This window comes from Falco rusticolus, chromosome Z (genome assembly GCF_015220075.1).
Source record: "Falco rusticolus isolate bFalRus1 chromosome Z, bFalRus1.pri, whole genome shotgun sequence".
In the NCBI taxonomy this organism is placed as follows: Eukaryota; Metazoa; Chordata; class Aves; order Falconiformes; family Falconidae; genus Falco; species Falco rusticolus.
The window spans coordinates 12,175,335-12,195,311 of record NC_051210.1 but is presented as its reverse complement, the minus strand read 5'-3'; the positions used below and the strand labels follow the sequence as shown (position 1 = coordinate 12,195,311).

Below are 19,977 nucleotides of genomic sequence, written 5' to 3'. Positions count from 1 at the left end.
ACTGAAAGGGAAGTTCCCATCACTACTTCAATTTTCCTGGATTTTGCTTCACATCAGTACCACACTAGGGTCTCAGTCTTGCATCCACAGTCTGCACTTAGCTGTTCACCTATTTTCTCCTTTTCTACTGTGAAGTCCCTGTGTGACAGATGTATTTACATCTTGGTGACTTCATGCTGCTGCCCTGACACATACAAATACAGCTTTCTGTTGAACCAGGAAGAGCTTCTGTGCATCATGACTGCAGGGCCCGCGTGACCTAGAAGAATATGCATTTTCACAAATTGTGTTAGTATCAAGGACTAGTTTATAACTGCCCTGTTATTTTTTGCATTCACAATTGTGATAAGATCACTAAGACTGAAATTGACTGCTGTATTCTCACAGTTAGTCATACCAGATTGCGGCCTCCCACACTGGCAGTACAGGAGGCACATAAGAAAATTGGCCATTGGCACGAATTGTTCTTCTTTTGCTAAAAATGTTTCAAATTCATCCTGCTTTCCTTTGCTTCTGAGTTCTCAAATGTGTGGCATTTACAAATCTAGGTCTGGTGTTATGAAAACATGGGGAAAACAAGGGAACTGACAGCTTTCCAACAAACTAAACCAGCCTAGAGAAAATGACTTTTTATGACCTGGACATTCAGGAATAAGAGCAGCACATCGTAACCGCAATGATCCACTTCAGTTAGGAGCACCTTGCAGAAACCAAGCATTTCCTCCATTTCCACCTTCTCTTCTTGGCTATACTTTTCCATTCTTTCACTCTGGTCTGTGCAGAGACTGACATGACCTCTAGCCCAGCACAATGTAGATGAAGAGCATTATTAGTATACTACTGGCATCACTCAGACCCCAGTGAATGCAATTATGGCATCATTTCTTTAATCCTCCAAAGACGAACCGTACAGATCAAGACTGAGGACCGTGGTGGTTGTAGCAACTTTAGTCTACCGCTTTCAAGACAAAAAGGTTACAGAGTAGCCCAAGTATGATGTTGTAGCCTTTATTTCACTGTCACACGCATGAGCAGAAACAGGTTAACTGATCCAGCCCATCAGCTGCCCATCCTCCAATACCAAAACTCTTCAACATATGCCTCTGAAAGTGTCTGATCGCTATCTTCTCTTCAAACACCAAGTGGCAAAGGTATACCCAAGAAACAGATTTTTGTGAAGCACTTAGACTACTACATAAATATAAAAGCATGTTGAAACTGTTTATTAAATACATAATTTCCCTAACTAAATAATATCTTCTATTACTTAGTCTTTTGGTATTTATCATGGAATTTGAGTATTCCTGAGAAGTCAAAGGGACAGTATTGGATCAGTTTTCCACCAGCTGACACCTCAGTGAAGAAAGAGTAAATAATTCAATTAGATGTAAATGTGGGGTTTGACTTGCAAATACATCAATGTACTCTGTATTCCATGGCACTGTGGAATGTCGCCAAAAGTAAACTAAAGCAGAGATGAGGACTAGAAATTCAATAAAGGAAGGAAAAATACCCGTGAAAGGCAAAAGTTGCAATCAACAGGTTTACACAGCTGATCTATCCCAAGAGAATTTTTCTGAGACATGAGTTATTCCTGGAAATGGAGTTGACCAGCTAAAGAACTGTTTAATACTAAACTAGTGGCTAAAATGAACCCGAGTTATTGCCTCACAACAGTCTAGAGAATTAAATCTGTACAGAGGTTGGCTGAAGGGGGAGCGGGTTCTGAATTTGGGCAGGAGGTGTCTTTGACACTGTTTCTCACTCCCGAAGTGATTCACAGCCAGCCAGCCAGCCAGCCAGCATGGGAACCCTTCCAAGCAATACCTTGTAACCTCACGCTTGGCTACCCTGAATTTTTCACAAGGACAAAAGATATTGTCACTGTTGATACATTCATGCATACATGTGTTTACATATACATGTAGATGTACGTATGCAGGTGCTGTCACTGCCTTTCATGCACCGACCCTTGTGCACACTCTTCCCATATATCCAGACACCTCGCCATTGCTTCAGTGAGATGCACATCAGTAAGGTATTGCTACATCGTCAAAGCTGGAAAACTGAGTCCACAGGCGGATGAAGTGGCCCCTTGAACAAGACAGGGAGACGGTCACAGAGCCAGGAGCGGGACCAGCGCACACCCCCCCGCAAAACAACGGGCTAAATTAACACTGATTAATGTAGCACGTGTCAGGACCAGCCCTTGCTCCGTCCCTGGGAGCAGCAGCTCCGGCTCCCGCGGCGGGGGAGCGGAAAAGCCGCTCCTCGCTTTTGGGGTTTCTTCCCGCCTATCCCCACCCCCCCCACACCCCCCCGGAGCCCGGCACCGCGCCGCTTCGGCTCGGCGCCTTTCCAGCGACCGCCCCCCCCCCGCTGCCGGGCTGGCCCCCGCCGGCCGTGCGGGACCCATCGGGGCGGGACGGGGCGGCGGGGGGCGGGGAGGGATCGGGGCGGGGGGGCCGTTACCGAAAGGCGAGGGGCCGGGGGGGAGGGGGCTGCCGAGAGGGGGGCGTGCGAGGGGCAGCGCCTCAGCCGTGGGGGGATTAAAGGGCGCGGGTACCTGCGGGGGCCGGCAGGCGGGCGGGCAGGCAGGCAGGCCGGCCGCCCCTCCGAGCAGAGAGGAGGTGGGGCGTCAGGGGGCGACCAGCCGCTCTCTTCCCGCGGCTTGCCGGCGTCTCTCCGCGCCCGCCGCCCCGCGATGTGGCCCCTGGTGGCTCTTTGCTGCTGGGGGGGGCTGTCGCTGTCGTTGTCGCTGTCGCCGTCGGCGCCGCAGGGGCGGGCGGGCGGCCCGCCGGGCGCCCTCTCCCGCGCCCCCACCTTCGCCTCGCCCGCCCTGGCGGCCCCGCCGCTGCCCGACACGACGGAGAGCAAAGTGGAGAAGCTGGGCCGCGCCTTCAAGCGCCAGGTGCGGCGGCTGCGGGCGCGCAGCGGGCGGCTGGAGCTGGTCTTCCTGGTGGACGAGTCGTCGAGCGTGGGGCCGGCCAACTTCCTCAGCGAGCTGCGCTTCGTCAAGAAGCTGCTCTCCGACTTCCCCGTGGTGCCCGCGGCCACGCGCGTCGCCATCGTCACCTTCTCCTCGCGCAGCAACGTGGTGCCACGCGTGGACTACATCTCGCGGCGGCGGCCGCAGCAGCACAAGTGCGCCCTGCTGGGGCGCGAGATCCCCGCCATCGCCTACCGCGGCGGCGGCACCTACACCAAGGGCGCCTTCCAGCAGGCGGCGGTGAGCCCGGCGCGGCGGGCGGGAGGACGGGGGGGGGGCGCCGCGCTGTGCGGAGGGCTGGGGTGCGTAGCCGCGGGGTGCGGTGAGGAGCGCCGTGCGCCTGTGGCTGTGAGGGAAGGGGAGCGGTGCCGGGTGCGGTGAAAAGCGCCGTGTGTGTGCGTGTGTGTGTGTGTGGCCGTGAGGTGCGGGGTGCGGTGAAGAGCGTCGTGTGGCCCCTGAGGTGTGCGGTGCCCCGTGTGCCGGCTGTGGTGCAGGCCGTGGGGAGGCCAGGTGTGTGGGGAGGGCCATGCGGTGGCAAGCTCTCAGCGGCCAGGCCTGGTGGCTCCGTGCGCAACATGGCAGGGTGGCTCCGCGTGCCGTGCGGACAGTGTTCACTGTCAAGGGGTGTAGGGCTGTGTGGTGGGATTGAGACGGCATGGCATGGGATGTGGGATAGCCCAGTCAGAGCAGCTAGTCACCATCTTCCTGTGCTGTCTGCGCCAGCGGCTCCCATGTTTTCCACTGCCCTTAAAACAAATGTGTGAAATTCACTCTTTGAAGGGGCATGGAGCCTATGTCCTGATTTCAGAAGTGATATTTTTGAGTCAAGTTTGGCATCTGAAATGCCTGCCTTGTTTCTTGTCAGCAGGACTTGGGTGCCCGATAGCTGTCAGCAGTCAGAGATATCTACATACTGTCGCCAGGTGACTCTTTTAATTGCTGATGACAAAGCATGCACAGCTATTGGGCACCTATACCAATAAATAGAAGCATGTCCAGGAATGTTTCCAAACACTGGAACACAGTCATCTGCTGTGTTGTTGCACTGTTCCAAGGCACAAATTTGATCTGGGCAGCTCCTGGGCACGTGTTAATACTTGAGCATGCCATCCCAGTAGATGGCTTATGGACAGCCAGTCTGCTCTGGAACGTTTTTTACAAGGCTAGACAGACAGCTCCTTGCCATTTGGCCACTGTGTGTGGGAGCATTCCCAAAGCAAATACAATCTTCTGTTACTTTTATGTGTAATTTCTAGTCATGTGCTATAGCTGAGCATTGGGTGTACTTCTCTTGAAACATCTTACGCACTCTCATTTGGAGCTGATGAGTGAGACAGCAAGAGGTGTGTCAGTGCTGGGCATATGAAGCTGGCAAAGATTGCTCTCGTCTTTATATTTGGCAGAAAGCAAGACCATCGTCTAATGTGCTCAGAGTTGCACATGGAAAACCTGCTTTAGGAAAACACATCCCTGTATTGGATCTTCCACTGTGAAGTCGGGTTTTAATATAGATCCATCCCAGGGGTGCTGTGTGAAAGTTATTGATACAAGTTTAAAATAACAATTTCAAATAAAACATAAACTTAAGAAATACTGTTTGTTTTCTTGATATGGAGTCTTGACTAATCACATCTCTCAAATTGAATAAACAAAAATTCACTTCAGAAACATACAATTTACTTTCACAAGCCCAGCTAAACCTTGCGGCTACCACTGCATCACTGTCATTTTACACTGTGGTCTCATAAGAATGCAGGAAGAAAAATATTCTCATGGTGGCAGGGCAAATTGCAATAGATGACAAGGTTAAATTTCAGGCTGCTTGGTGGCTCTTGGTTAAAGATACTCTGCTGTGGTTTTGTTCGGTATGTCTTCTTCATGTGAGACAAATTACAGCTTCAGGGAATACCCTTCTTTTTTAGAGACTCTTCAGAAAATGACTTATAAGTAGTTATACTACTACTGGAATAAATCTAGAGAAGTATTTAACAGAATTGTCTCCTCTGGACTCTTAGGCTGCTGTCCTCTGTTTTTAACTGACTTACTGAAACTGCAATTATTTCTTCTTTCCTTTTTCTAAAACATCTTTTCTTTCTTCTTACGCTTTAATGTGGGGTTTCTTCTGCTTCTAACCAGAATTCTCTGCTTCTTTTCCAAAACCAAAAGTGTCTACAAAGCATGACAAACTCCCAGGAATAGTATCAGTTATGTGTTGTAGTAACAAAGTGAAGGAAAGTGTGTTGTTAGAATAATCCCAGCACTTAAGCTGTCTTGCAGCACTCTTCATGGGTAGGTCTCACAGTGATTAATTCAAGTCTGTGACAGTTCTACAGAAGCTATGGAGGCAGAGAGATAAGTGAATTCTGCAAGGTCATCAGGCCAGTCAGTGGCTGACCTGGAAATGTCAGTGAACAGGAGCAGGATTTAGTTAGCAGTTACTGTTTTACAACCTGTGGCAGTAAAAACATCCTCCTAAAAGAAGAGCTACTCAGTTTGTCAGGCTGTTGCACATCCATGCAATGCCCATCTTTTTTGAAAAAACAAGTTAGTTCTCCTTGGCACTGCAGTTTTGCATTGTTTCCAAAGGTGCTTTGCAGAGTGGTTTACTGTGGAGTTTCTGTGTTTTGTCAAAGCTGTCCATGCTTACCTTTGCCCCAAGGAGCACACTTTGACATTCCTGCCCAGCAGCTTAAAGATAAATTATATGAGGTACACAGAAATATAGAGGATGCATGACAAGAGACAGTGGCAAGAGACAGCGCCCTGATGAGGAAGGCTGAACTGCTATCAGTGTTCAGTTTTGTGACTCTGTTTTGGTATTTCATGCCACAGTTGAGTGAGGAAGTGCTGATGTTCAGCAGTCTTTCTTTTAAACACTCTTAGATTTGTAAACAGCCTAAAAAGGGGGAAGAAACTAAGCTCATTTATTCAAGACTCTTCGGCTTCAATTTTTCACAGAATGAGTTAGTGGGACAGCACAAACTATATGTATTTTATGTTGAACAGATTGCTTATTGCATTATGGAAAGCTGCAGAGCTGTTGTGACAGCAAGCGAGAACTGAAGCAGAACTGAAGAAAGTACAGAGAGGTTTGAGCAAGCATTGCTGCTGATGATCAAGGAACTCATCTAAAGCCCACATTGCTCGGTAGTGTGAAGTGCTGAATTTTGCAGCTGTAGGCACCTGGATTGGATCTTCTGATCCTGAGAGAGAACCATAGCACCCCATTGCACCTTGTGAGAGGGATGTGCATTCATTGCCAGATCCATAATAAAATAGAAATGAGGGATTGTCATACAGCAGTGGAAATTTAATGGTGTGTTCTTGTCTTGGCACCCAAGAGTCATAGTTATACATGTGCCAGCACTGATGTGCCATCTTTGTTGATGGACAATTTAAACATCCTGAAACTGCAGTGATGGTTGTGGGGTAAAAAAGATGAAAATATAAATTATTTGGACTACTTTGTGTGGCAGCCTCTTGACAAAATAATAATGGCTGCTTCTAAGAAGACTGGGTGGTTTCTGTCTTCCAGTGGGAAGACTTTTCTCAAATGGGAAGTGTTTCTCTTCAAAACTGAACTTGGAAGTCGCAGGTGTGCACTACTCTTGAGCTGAAGTCAGAGGTAGCACGCAGGCAGCCTTAAACAGACAAGTCAGTAGTTCTAAATGACTTGGCAAAGCAGTAGCTGAAGGAGGCTTTGGGAGTTGCTCTGTGTTATTGTAATAATTGTTGTATTAAAAAGCCGGTCTTTTTGTTTTTGTAATTCATCTTCACTCCATTGAACTAAGTGATGTATTTAAGTGGAAAGTCTGTCTGTCCCAGCATCTATAGTGCTATGTACACCTATAATGTACATAGAATCAGGTGATGCGTTTTCTGAATATCTGGTCTTTAAAATCTGGCTTTTGTATCTAATCTGATCTTGAGGGACCATGATGAATGGCCAACCAACATGTTAGATTCAGCGTTCTGTTGTCGTCCATTTAACAAACATGAAAAAACTGGCTCTCAAAAGAAGCTAAGCACATACCAATTTAGTATAAACAGTTCTAATGCTTTTATTTAATGCTTCTTTAAATAAGTAATTATGCTTTTGTTTCTTCTGTATGTCAAAAGCACAGAAGTGCAAGATGCATCATTGTTACTCACTAGAATAACCAGCTTTAATGTCAATGCATTTTCAGATTCAGAATCTCATTTTGAAATAAAAACAAAAGAATATTTGAAACAAAATTGAAAATCTTTTCTTACCATCTAAGAGGTCTAATTATTTTTATTTGAAAATGTAGTACCCTCTTACTGAGAAGATGGGCATTTAGCATCGTGTATGTTGTCTGTTTATCAAGAATGTGTTTATGGAGTTTTATTCCTATGATCTCTGCAAAATCAGCAGCTAATAATAAGAAAGCAGCAGATTCTAGCCTATCTCCACCATTGTGCTCTAAATATCTGATGATGGCTTAGGTCAGTCAGAGCTAACTGGTTAGTAGAAGTGAGCCTAGGTTCTGATATGGCCTTGGAGTTTGTATTAAAGATTACGGTGAAAAAAAATGAAGCCAACCTGATTTGCCTCTGTGGTCACCTTTGAAATTGCAGAGCTGGTAGCTAACGATTACTGAGCAAATTGAGAGTGGAGTTCCTGTCAACCACCATTAGTGTCAGCTCTGAATCACCACTTTTGATCAGCGTAGTGTTTGTGAAAAGTTTGTCCTGCATGCCGCAGTCCTGCATAGGATTTGCTCACAAGATTAATACAGGAGGGTCAGAGGCAAGGTACACATCTGCACATTGTTCATTGTCTTTAAACCTAGCCTGAAATAGGGCTTAAGAAGTTACTAAGTAGTTCATTTTTCTGCAGCTTTTTGGCTGGGACAGACAAAAAGTGGTCTGTTTAGCATCATATATGGGGCTAAGCAGGGTTAAGATTTTCTTTGGTTGAAAAATCTGGAAATTGATCTGTTTGTGCTCCCAAAATTGTGTTCTGCATTTTGGTCTAAGCAGAAGTGTGTGGTTTGGCAGTCTGGTATTTAGCAGATTAGCTATTTACTATCTTCCCTTCAAATGAAGTGTAATTTGTGTTTAAAATGCTAAAATACTTGCCTTACAAGAAGCACTGTAGGATATAGTCCTGCATAGCCTTTTGCCTCATTAATTCAGCAAGGCAAACTGTGCTCATCAGTGTGAGGTACAGAAGAGAGACAGCCTGGCTTTGGGAGACTAAAGTGCCTCATCCTGGGAGTCTGTATCCCAGTGGAGACCACTGGTGGGGTCATCCCCATGTGCAGTGCCTCTACATGGCAGTTCTGCATTAGGTGTGCTGAAGTCCTTTATTCTGGTGTCCCGCTCTCCTTGAGTACGTAGGAAGCTGTGCATGCATAGATACACCTCCTGACTCTGTCAGGGGTCCTCAAACTACGGCCCACAGGTCGGATACGGCCCCCCAGGGTCCTCAATCCGGCCCCCGGTATTTACAGAACCCCCCGCCCCTCCCCCCGCCCCCGCTGGGGGCTGGGGGGGAAACCAAGCAGCCGCAGATGGCTGCCTGCCACTGCATCCGCGCCGGCCCCTGGTTAAACAGTTTAAGGACCCCTGCTCTAGACCCTGAATTAAACACCTGCTTCCTCTCCCTTACTGATGTTCTTTCTCCAGTATCCCTAGAACCAATACACTTGGTAGTTCTGATTTTAAAAGGGCAAAAATACCTAGTGAGTATTTGGTTCTTCATTTGTTTTTAAAGAATTGTTTTCCATGTCTTGAAAAAGTCACTTGTCAGTACTCTTCAACAATTTGTGCTGCGTGCCCTCCCAAACCATAGTTTTTCTACCTTTGAATATATTCCAACAATATGTTCATGCTCACACTAGGGATAAGTACCAGCAATGCAAAATGTTGTATAAAAAGAATTATCGGATGGAATGGTTTACAATATTTTCATGAAGAGTTTATGGATTACTAAAACTTGGCTCGAAGGCATTCGGATTACTGTCTATGCTTGTGCTTTTGCACAATTACTGGCCAAGCAGTTTGCTCATACCACTTGAGAGCAGCAAATAAGCCCACAAAAGAACTTGAAGTTATGGTTCTTTTTTCGTTCTTCAGGTTTTGATGTGCTCATTTTGGCATATAGTTTATTGCTTGTTGCACTACTGTGAGTTTGATCAGCAGTATTCAAAGATGTTTGGTTTTAGGCAGCAGAAGGTAGAATTTTGAAGACATGCTAGATTTAATGCATTTCCATGAAAATCTTGGAAGTTCCATGGAAAGTGCATCAGGTCCTATTAGTTTCCAGTTGACTGACTGTGCTTTCTGAATGTCCTTCATGAAGTTTTAAGGCTGAAATGATCTTTATGAGTATACTGTTTGATCCTGTGCATAACTGCATAGAGTGCTTTATGACTTCCACCTGTAAAGAGTACCTGTTGGTGATGCTGTGTAAGACTAGTTAAATGGTACAGTGATGAGCTGATGTTTTCTGACTTTCCCATTCGCTTTGAACAGGGGATGCCATATGTGCACTGGGAGCTGTTCAGGAGACTATTACAGTGTTTAGGTGACATCCCAAGGGACTGTGCAAATGGCCAGTACATTTTAGTAATGGTGTAGGTTGTACTAAAGTTTTGGAAGTCAATCATCTGAAGTCTTGTTTTCCGTTTCTATAAAAGACCATTTCATTTTGATCCATTCCACCAGTGTTAATGTATTCTAGCCTTGCTGATGTTCTGAAGTCGTTGTTACACATAAAAAGGAAAAGAACTATAACTTTCTGGAAAAAGGGGGTAGTTGTAGGAGAATATGCTCCTTTCAGCACAAAGAGAATGTTCTGAAGAGCATTCTGTGTGTCCCATTGCTGAGTTGGGCACTACCAGTAAGGAAAGTCATATTACTGGGTAGTTGTTCTGTGTCCTGCCATTGTGTACCTGTCTCAGCCTGTTTCCCTGGACTACAGGGAAAACATGAAAAAAAAAATCATCTTTCTGTAGACATAGTCCATGAAGTTGATGGGGACTAGTTAAATACATGCACTGCATAGTGCATGGCAACCTTCCTGACCCGTCTGCTGTCAAACATCCATGCACGAGCTAAGGAGGTTTGGGGATAGAAAGAGAGGTGTTCTACCATCCACGGTGTTGCCTATCTGCCAAGACAGGCCTCCCTTAGCTGGCACAGTCTTTATTTACAGCATAGTACCACGAAGGCTTTAGCCATTTCCCTGTGTATCATACAGAGGCAGAGGAAAGGTGAGAAACATGAGACATTGCTGCAGGAATTAACACAAATCTTACCGATACAATAGCAGAACTAACAGTGCACTGAATGAAACCTTTCATCACTATCCTATCTGGATGATGTTTCCATAAATATTTCAGGAATAGAGATTACTTTTCCTGAGAAAACCAATTTTTTTGTCCTCTTGTCTCAGAGCCTTTGCTGGAGGGGTCTGACAGTTAGTCCTTTAGAGTTAGCACCTTCGCAGAGAAATAAGTCTTAGCACGTGCTTTGCTCCAGAGATACAAAGACAAACCAGAAAAGCCACCTGGCTTTGTTCCAAGAGTAGGAAATAGAGTCCAGGCATTAAAATTCTGAATAAGGTAGGACTAAAGAAGTTGTTTTATTTTTAGACCATTTCCTGGACTTAAGAGAGGCCTTACCAGCAAAATACACCATATTTAGCAGTATTTCCTGACATGAACCTCAGCATTAATACTCTGTATGTAATAGGTTTTGCACATTCTGTGACACATTTTTAACATTTTTCCTCCAGTTCCACTTGTTACTGGAATTTGAAAGTTAGATTTTGCAGGCGAGACAAAATGTTTGTGGTATTCAGAATTTTCTGACTGTCCTAGGTGCAGAAGTTAAAAGCATTATTGCTTGCCTTTAGCAACAGGTACACTCTTTGGGTGACCAGGACCCTGTTCAAATGTTTGAGCTACTTACTTCTCCATGAGGTTAACACAATTCAAAATGGAAGCTCCTGTTAAAATTGTGATGTTCCCTCTGAGTCTCTCTGGTAACCTCACCCAGTAAGAAGAACCTCCTTGAATCTGACAGGCAGTCTGAAAAAGCTTTAGCATTCAGAGCTGTGGCGCTCTGCTGAGTGTGTGCAGCATAACTAGTGAAGCAGGGAGTCCAGCTGTCTGTCCTATTTCTCTCCCAAATGCTCCCCCAAAGCCATTTGATGTGGGACAGTTGTAATCAGCACTAACTATAAGATTGTGTTGCTCAATTCTAACAGTTCTGGAGCAAAAGAAGATATTCAGAAAATAACTGAGCAGTGACAGCTGGCAGTAGACAGGTCAGGTCATTAATTGTGTTTGCCCTTTTGGAATTCATTATTCTGTTAAGCTTTTTTCCCTGCTTTTTTGAAGTAATGAATGTTTAAAACAAACACAAAAGAAACAGATATTTGGCAGATGCACTGGTCAATAGTGGTGCGAGTGCTTGGTCTGAAAACACATGAAGATTAATTACATATTTGGTAAAATATTTTTTAGTCCCTTTTTTATTATTAGGCAAAGACCAGGGCAGTATTGGAGGAGTAAAGTAAAGTCTTGGTTATATTAATGATGGAATTTGCTCACACACAAAGAAAACTAGGATGAAGGCAAAGGATGAACTTCGCAAAAGGATTTAGCATTGCCGTTTTGCTTTGTGAATGACATGCAGGTTCACTTCTAAAGCCATCCGTAAAAAATAAAGACATACTGTTTAAATATTCTGCTGAATATATAGATCAAATCTATGCAATGATTTTTGTAATAAAGTATGGTTTATTTTAATACACATTTAATAGTGATTATATTGTATTATATGGTTATATTAATTCTGTAATATTGTAAGATGGGAACTGTTTCTTTGATAATGAATAAGTGATCGTCTGGGAAAAAAGAGTTGCCTTGTTCTACTCAGAGCTCATCCCATGGTGTGGAAGTTTGATGTAATTCCTAAGGTGAAAACAAATTCAGTGTAAGTGGTCTACTGGTATAGCAGACCTGAATGGCTCTTTAATAGAGGGCCTTCTGGTTTGCTTCTGAGGTGCAGAGATGGTTCTTCGTGACCTATAACAAATAATACTCCCTTTGTAGCCCTTTGATAGTGTATTCCCTACAAGGTATACAAGGAGCAGTGTAGTTTTTGTGATGAATGCTTGGATAATGTTGTTTTGAAAGCTAGATTCCAAGTTAAACCTTTTAAGGCAAGCTTCTCCTGGCAAGGATCCTGGGGCTGTCTGATGTTATCTAAGGCTTAGTTTGTAAAGTGAGACAGATTAACCCGTTTCAGTTTGTTTCCCTTTAGACAGATATATGAATAGCTAATTCTGTATGGTCATAATCTTCTTTAAAAGCCAGACACTGAGTAAGATCAGGCCCAAGATCAAATGTTTACAGATTAGATGTAGAACATGTACTGGAGGCAGTAACTGAGAACCTTTGATGGCATCGTTGCTGTGGCTAGCAAATGGCTGAAGAAGTTTTTGGTCTTGGATGCTACTCCGCCCCTGATTTTGTTTTACAAACTCAATATTAAAAACACAGAAGTTAGAGGTTTACCTGGTTTTGTGACTGTACTGATAGGATTTCATTTTGGTTTACAATAGTGAATTTCTAGAGCAGGATTTTGTACAACTTTTTTGTTGCACAAGACTTCATTTTTTAATTCTAAGGACAGTTATTGGCACAGAGAAAATGGCGAGTCTGCCAGATATTTGTACACACTAAATAGAGACTGAATATAATACAGATGTTAATAACTTTTTGCTAATGTGAAAAGAATGTTTTATTTAAGATCTGGTAGGATTACCTACCAGATTACCAGTAGGATTGACTATCTATCACTCCCATGAAAGAAGTATAGACAAGAGAATAGGTTCTAAAACAGTCAAAAATGAGGTATTTCTCATGGCCTCATGCATTTTTTTGCAATCATAAGGAGCATTAATTGTTTTGTTTTTACTTATCCATTATTATTAATTTATAGTAGTGATCAAATAGGCTGTGTTCTCAAACAGGTCATTCAGCCCCTTATTTTGAGTTATGTCTGGTGCTTAGTTTCATTTGATCGTAAAATCGGAAGCAGATGTGGATGTTTATACCAAAGAAACAGGTTCTCAGAATTTTTTCAACTTCTAAGCACTGTTTAGTGGGCTTCTAAGCTTTATTTATGGAAGAACCTGACGATTTACAAAAGGACTGCAGAGTCTTGTCATGAAAAAAACTCATCTTTATGTAGACATAGTCCATGAAGTTGTTGGGGACTAGTTAAAAACATGGAACCACCTCTGTATGTGCTTGCAAGTTTAGGGGTTAAGTGAAGAGATGTTTTTAAATACATTAAATTTCTGTTGGGGAAAAAAAACGGCTTTCAAAATTACTTTCTGGAGAGGGAAGGAAAGACATGTCTTGGAATAGAGGAATGTGAGTCAGGGTTAAAGGAAACAGAAATGATGTGAAATGCCACACAAATGTTGGAGAGAAAAGGCAGAGCAATGCAGACTGTTACTTGGATTGTCTGCAGCTCTGGATGTTGGCCTGTCCCTTATGTCGCTGTGATTTCACAGAAAGAAGCAAAACACTAACTGGACCACTGGACATACACAGATGATCAGATAATTTAAAAATAGGGTTACGTCTTCACCCCCACCCCACCCCAAGCGTTGGTTTCTTTCCATTGTTCTTCTCCTCTGCTGTTATACAGCAGGGATTCTGTGTCTAGGGTTACAGCTGCAAGACATGAGGGCCAAGCTGTTCAGTGGCTTTGTTTTGTTTTGATTTCTAGGAGCAATATGTAGCAATCTTGTCTGTTCATCTGTTTCTCTACTGAGATCCACTGGTGCCTGAATATTCAAGTCTATGAGGTAGCAGGAAGACAGCTTCATGCTCTCTTACTTGTTCGCTCAATTTGTGTCTGTGTGCCGCGAAGAGGAGAGTGCCCTTTCAGATGCAGAGAACAAAAGAGCTGTTGGCTGCTTGTCGTATCTCAGGGTCATGTAGCTAAGGGATATTTGCCCCTCTAAAATGGTCTTTTCCTGATGCTTCCCACTTACTCTAACCGATGACCCACATTTTTAAAGCAAACCAGGTAAGCTGTTGTTCACAGGACCCTGCAGCCAGGGAACCTTTCTCGATCTCACAGAAAGCTGGTGAAGGGTTTGTGTACTCTGCACAGCAATTTCAGAGGGCATTGGTGGAGTCTGATTTTGTAAAGCAGAGATCCCTCCTGATTTGCTGATCAGAATTAAATAGTCTGTTCTGAGATGTGTGCTGTCCTGGATAGACTACCGGGGCTTAAGATTGTTCATTGGCCACGCAGATATGTCCCTGTATTTAGGGAAAATGTAGAGATTTGATGGCTACCTATTATGAGTATTACTTGCTGAAAAAGCAGGGCAGTGTGTAATGATGTCCACTGCCTTCATCTGCAAAGTTTGTGCATCTTTGTGCTATGCAGAGGGAAACAGTGCTGAAAGGGTATTACTGAAATTGCAAAGCTATGTCCTGCAAAATTAAGCTTTGTTCCCCCTTCTGTACATATTATGACATAATTGCAAATTGAAATCATGTTCTGCTAGACCAAGCTGCGTGCAGGTGGGATCTTCGGAGAATTGCATTGGCAATCTCTGTTATGTCTTTTAACTCTGTGCAAGTTGTGATTTCTTCCTCAGTTACACAAGTTCCACAACTTGCATGTACTTGGGGCATGTTTGTCTCCCTTTATTACAAATGTGATTTGCAGATTGAAAGTTCCTTGTGCAAAGCTCGGAGATGCTAAAGTTGTGAAAATCAAGTATGTATGGATGGAGCATAGGTTTTTCCGTGTCTTGTTTTTCGAATTAAAAGCTATTTTCACTGAAACAGCTTGAGGCAAATATCCTGAGTGTACAATTTCAGCCTGGATACTTAAGAAGTTGGATAGAAGTTTGTTGCTTACATTCTATTTTAAAATAGCACAGTTAACTCTAAATATGTTATTTATGCGTGTTAATTGTGAATACCTGCAGTGCCACTTGTCTTGGAGCATCTGTTTCAGAATGCATTTTGAAATCAAGCATTTTTATTTTTTGGCTACTGTTTGTCAGCATATTGTCTTTTGCTTTGTATTCTATCTTCCTGATTCTTTTCATTCTAGTTTACCACTTCGTTCTGGTTTTCCACTTACAACTTATGCAACATGAGGAACAATAGCTTTGGTTTGTGAAGGGTATTTGTGTCTGCAAGAGAATTCGGTTTCACTCCTTTTGGGTTTTGCATACAAGTAATAATAAAATCAAGCCCAACAGCAACACATTGCTTGGCAGTCTTTCAAACCATGGTGCCAATGGTCTGTGCTTTGGTTTGTGGTGTGTGTGCTTGTTTTTGTTTAGTATCTACCTGAAATCAATGAATTGCCAAATCAAAATAAAATTGTCTTGATATCTGGCCTGGCTTACTGAGAAAGTCAAAAGAACCTGCAGAGATTTTATAGCCTGGGCTAACTTGCATGCTTTTGATTTAGCTGAAAGCCAGACAATGTAACTGTTTAAGTCTTACTTCCAGGTTTTGTAACAAAACTACTCAACTCAGTTCATCTCCTTTTTGGAATTTGTTGAGGGTGGCTTAAATATGTTTAGTTCTCATCATACAATGATCTGATTTTTGCAGCATCATTCAGAGGTCTGTTGTACTGATTGTAGCATGGTGCAATCTATTATCGAAACAAACATGGTAGTAATTTGCCTGCTACCAAGTTGAAAATCTGCATCTAATTCTTTCTACATAAATTCACAGAGGAATGAGAAAGTACATCTTCACAATCCCCTCCTTTAGGACCATCCCTATTTACTCACGCTCGGACAGACTGTGGCCAATCATGAGAGTGCTAACTCCATAGGGTGGTTTCTAGTCCACAGCACGTTAACATCACACTTTTGCAGGTGCTTTGCCTGTTGGCTAGTTATGAACATACCCGGGGAGTAGTTAGCTCTAGTGCACTGTCGAACTGCAAGAATGAAATGGGCAGGAATCTGTGGGGGTTATCTTCACTCACGCACTACTGAGTGTTGTCACAAATGTTTTGTATGAAGTATTAGAAGGAATGACCCTTAAATCTGTAAATGGCAGCAGGATGGAAAGGACTATGGGGCACTTCTTGTGGTCAGGACAGACAAGCTACAGTGATCTTGGAAAAATGCTGTAAGGGAGAAAAGCACAATTCAACAGGGACAAATGGGGAATGGCGTGCTGGGGTTAAAATAACCATAATCCAAATGCTTTTGGGGAGGAGACTAGCAATAAATAGGAAGTGTGCCTTATAATTTAGTGGGTCAAAACATAAAGTGAATTAGAATAAGTTAGATCATATTTGTTACCTCAGACTTGCAAAAAAAACAAGAATGTTTCACCAGCAGAAAAGTGGTCACCACCGTAAGGATTTTGCTCTTAGGAGCAAGCAGTTTGTGCGCAATAAAGAAAACTAAGTGTTCTTTTAGTCACTTTTTTCTCTTTCTTCAACTGATTACCTCTGTTATCCCAAATCTGGGTTCTTCACCTGTGTGCAAGATCCAAGTCACACACAAGAATCAATACACTTGTTTGTTGCATGTCTGTGCAGAGGTGGGTGCTATGTGGTAGGTCCACAAAGCTAGCACACCTCTTAGCATACAGTAGAACATTTAATGCACTCTGAACAATTGTTTATAATTACGTTTAGTCATAGTTAATTGTCATTGTCTCTTACCGGCCTCATCTCCATTTAAAGGTACAGCATTCTTTTTTCTCACTGGCTTGTTCTGTGGGGAGGGGGCTTTGTTAGTAGGGAGCTTTCTTTGCTCTAGAGTGAATCTTTTAGTATGCTAATTATGACAGTTCATACATAGTTCCAGTAATTTTTGTTTAGTGTCATTAACCATTTGGTTCTCCTTGAGCTTGTCTTGTGCCCCACCACATATCTATGGTGTCTATTCCTTCACGCACAGCCATGTGTTGTTAACTGTTTGTATGGATTTAACTAATATCCTCTGTTTTTCAAATTATTTCTTGTTATTCACTATAGATATTTATATTTTTCCCTCTCTCTTTTTCTCTTTTTAAAGTAAATAATTCTTGTACCACCTGGTTAAACCTCCTAACTGTTGTCTCTGATCTGACAATCAATCCTTGAATGCATGGTACTATAGGAAACTAATGATTGTTGTCACATTTTGGGTTTTGTTCTCCATGCAAAAAATTACCGGTTTGAGGACTTCTTATTTTTCCAGGTTCCAGCTTCCAAGTGCAGTTGCGCTGGCAGCAAAGATTCAGTAGCTAACTAGGAGGCATGCTGAGGGTGCGTTTAGGGAAGCAAGTCACCCTGCGCATGGTCACTCTTTTGAAGCTTGTTTAATAGGATATATACCCAAAGTTTTGGGGTTTTATTTATAATTTACTATCCTGGCAATTCGTAGGAACTTGTTTCTAACTGATTGCATGTTCTCATCTGTTTCTAAAACCTGTTCAACTTTCCTTCATAGTGAGGCTTATGACTCCTCATCGGGCACAGCTATATTTTTGCATTACCCATCAGGTATGTGAGATGCTTTTTTTTTAAAGACTAATGTTCCTGACAGAACCTCTTCCATCTCACCAGCTTTTCCTTCATACCCATACAGATGTATGTACGTGCTCTGTGGCATGTTCTCTGTCTGTGCATACACTACTACGTTTCTTGTGGTCTTACTGGGTAAAAACACTTTTTTCCATTTGCCTTACATGGGAAGAAAATGACACAGCCACAGTTTTGTTTTCCAGAGGTTCAGTATATTTCACCTTTTAGAAAGGAAATGTTAAGAGGGAAGGTGGGAAGGAACATGTGTAACTACAAAAGTTGTGGGCTTGTGGTCAGATAACCACACTGAAAGCTTTAACTGCTCATGGATTCCTCATAAAAGTTGACACTGTGTGTGAGAGCTGTTTTCAACATAGCTATTTGTGGGTTTGAATGATTCTTCACATTTCATTGATCTGTCAGTCCCTACAATTTTTCCAATAGATCTGTGGAATTTTTTGAGTAAAATAATCCTTAATAAAATACTTCTTGTTCTTAGTTGACCCTTAGAAGCCATATAGGATTTGTCCATAAATGACATACTGAAAGACATGATAATGAGAGCAGGTGTGCCACCATTTGTAGGTACATTTGTAGCGCATATTCTTGGTGAGATTTGCTAAGTTTTTCACCTACCTGAATGGTCAAGCAAGTTTGGAACTGAATGTCATTCATGTGCTTGAATGGAAAAGCAACATGGACCGAACTGGGAGCTGATAGGTTTCCATATCACTCCCATGGCACTGAGACAGTTGGCAGCATCTGAACTTTGGTCCCACAGATCTTGCACTAGATTTTCAATGTTTGTATTACCTGTTCAAACTGCAGTCTGAATGAAGTTGCTAAAGCACTGATGAGGATCATTGCTGTCTGAGGCATGGGTGACTTTATCAGTCCGTGTGCAAGTGTCTCATTTCAGATCCTGTCATGATTTCTGTGATTGTGCAGACTGACCGTCTGAAGTGCGACTCAGTGGTTGGCCGTGTCTAACCAGAGGCTCTGCTTGCAGGTGGTTGATCTTCATTACAGTGGGTGGTCTTGCAAGGACTTAGTCTAGCTGCATAATTCAAGGAAAAGGAGCCACGTCATGGAGGAAGTAGTGTACAGATCAACGACTGCTACCCTTTGCTGAGGTGTACAATTTCATTTTCTCTTCCAGCAAATATTACGGCATGCCCGTGGAAATGCCACAAAGGTGATATTTCTCATTACTGATGGATATTCCAATGGGGGAGACCCAAGACCCATTGCAGCATCCTTGCGTGAATTTGGAGTGGAGATCTTCACCTTCGGGATATGGCAGGGGAATATCCGAGAACTGAATGACATGGCGTCCCATCCAAAAGAAGATCACTGTTACCTTCTTCACAGTTTTACTGAGTTTGAAGCTCTGGCACGCAGGGCTCTTCATGAAGGTATTAATGTACTAACCTTAGAAGTCTACAGAGAGCAGAGAGGTCTGCACAGAAACATCTCCAGTACTGGCTTCTAATTACATTTCATGTAGTGTTGATTCCTTCTTTCATATTTCTTTTATTTTTCATCTTACTTTCTAGCAGAAGTGTTCACCCTTCAGGTAAAAGGATAAACTGTTTGTTTGACTAACTTATCAACAAAATGGGAGCCAAATTCTCATCCTGATATACATTCTTTCCATTTTGTCCACAAAGAACAAGATCATGGGCTTGGCCTAGTGTAACTCTGCTTGAATGGATGAACCTTGTAGTCAGATATATGGTTGTCCAGAAGAGGTGTATAGTACATACCTTAGGACTAGCCTTAATACGTGTTGGTATTTTACACAGCAACAAAAGCCAGCCTGTTCAGAACTGATCTAGATCTTTGTATATAAGGGTAAATACAATTTATGTTTATAACATAATACCTTCAGTAAAACTGGAAAGAGCAAGGAGTGGGAAGAGTTTGGACTGTTGTTTTATCCTTTTTTAAATCTACCATATACTAAAAAAAAAAAAAAAAAAAATTCTTCCTGAAAAATAGAGTAATTTTAGACTAGCAAGTGAGGACACATGACTAGACTTTCATTTGTAAGCCAGTGCATCAGACTAGCCATTAGTATTTATTTGCTATATTTAATTTTAAAAAGCTTACTTTTACATAAATGGTGTGGTTTGCTGACATTCTGTTTGTTTCCAGTAAGGTTTAATTGGTCTATGTGAATGTGCCAAAGGAAAGATTTTTTTTTTAAATATAATGAACTGGTTACACATGCCATGACCAAATGCGCTCCTGATGCCAAAGATGGCATCCACCAAAGCTGTCTCAGCAGCATCTGTTGGGAGTGAGACTGCATTCTGGCGGTGTTAGACTCAAATGAAGCTGAGTGAGAAAATCTGAGGATCTTTGCACCATGGATTTCGGTGACCTTTTTTCCAGAATAAGAACACCAGTGTGGTTTTTGTCAC

General features: G+C 42.8%; 1 protein-coding gene across 1 annotated transcript in view; it reads left to right on the top strand.

Annotated features, from left to right (window-relative positions):
* The first annotated feature begins 2,566 nt into the window (after positions 1-2,566).
* SVEP1 (sushi, von Willebrand factor type A, EGF and pentraxin domain containing 1) overlaps positions 2,567-19,977 on the top strand; it is a 121,436-nt gene continuing 104,025 nt past the window's right edge. Inside the window, exons 1-2 of the mRNA XM_037373777.1 lie at positions 2,567-3,229; positions 18,711-18,966. Of these exons, the coding sequence (XP_037229674.1) occupies positions 2,705-3,229; positions 18,711-18,966 (781 nt within the window). The 5' untranslated portion in view covers positions 2,567-2,704. The remainder of the gene's footprint in view (positions 3,230-18,710; positions 18,967-19,977) is intronic.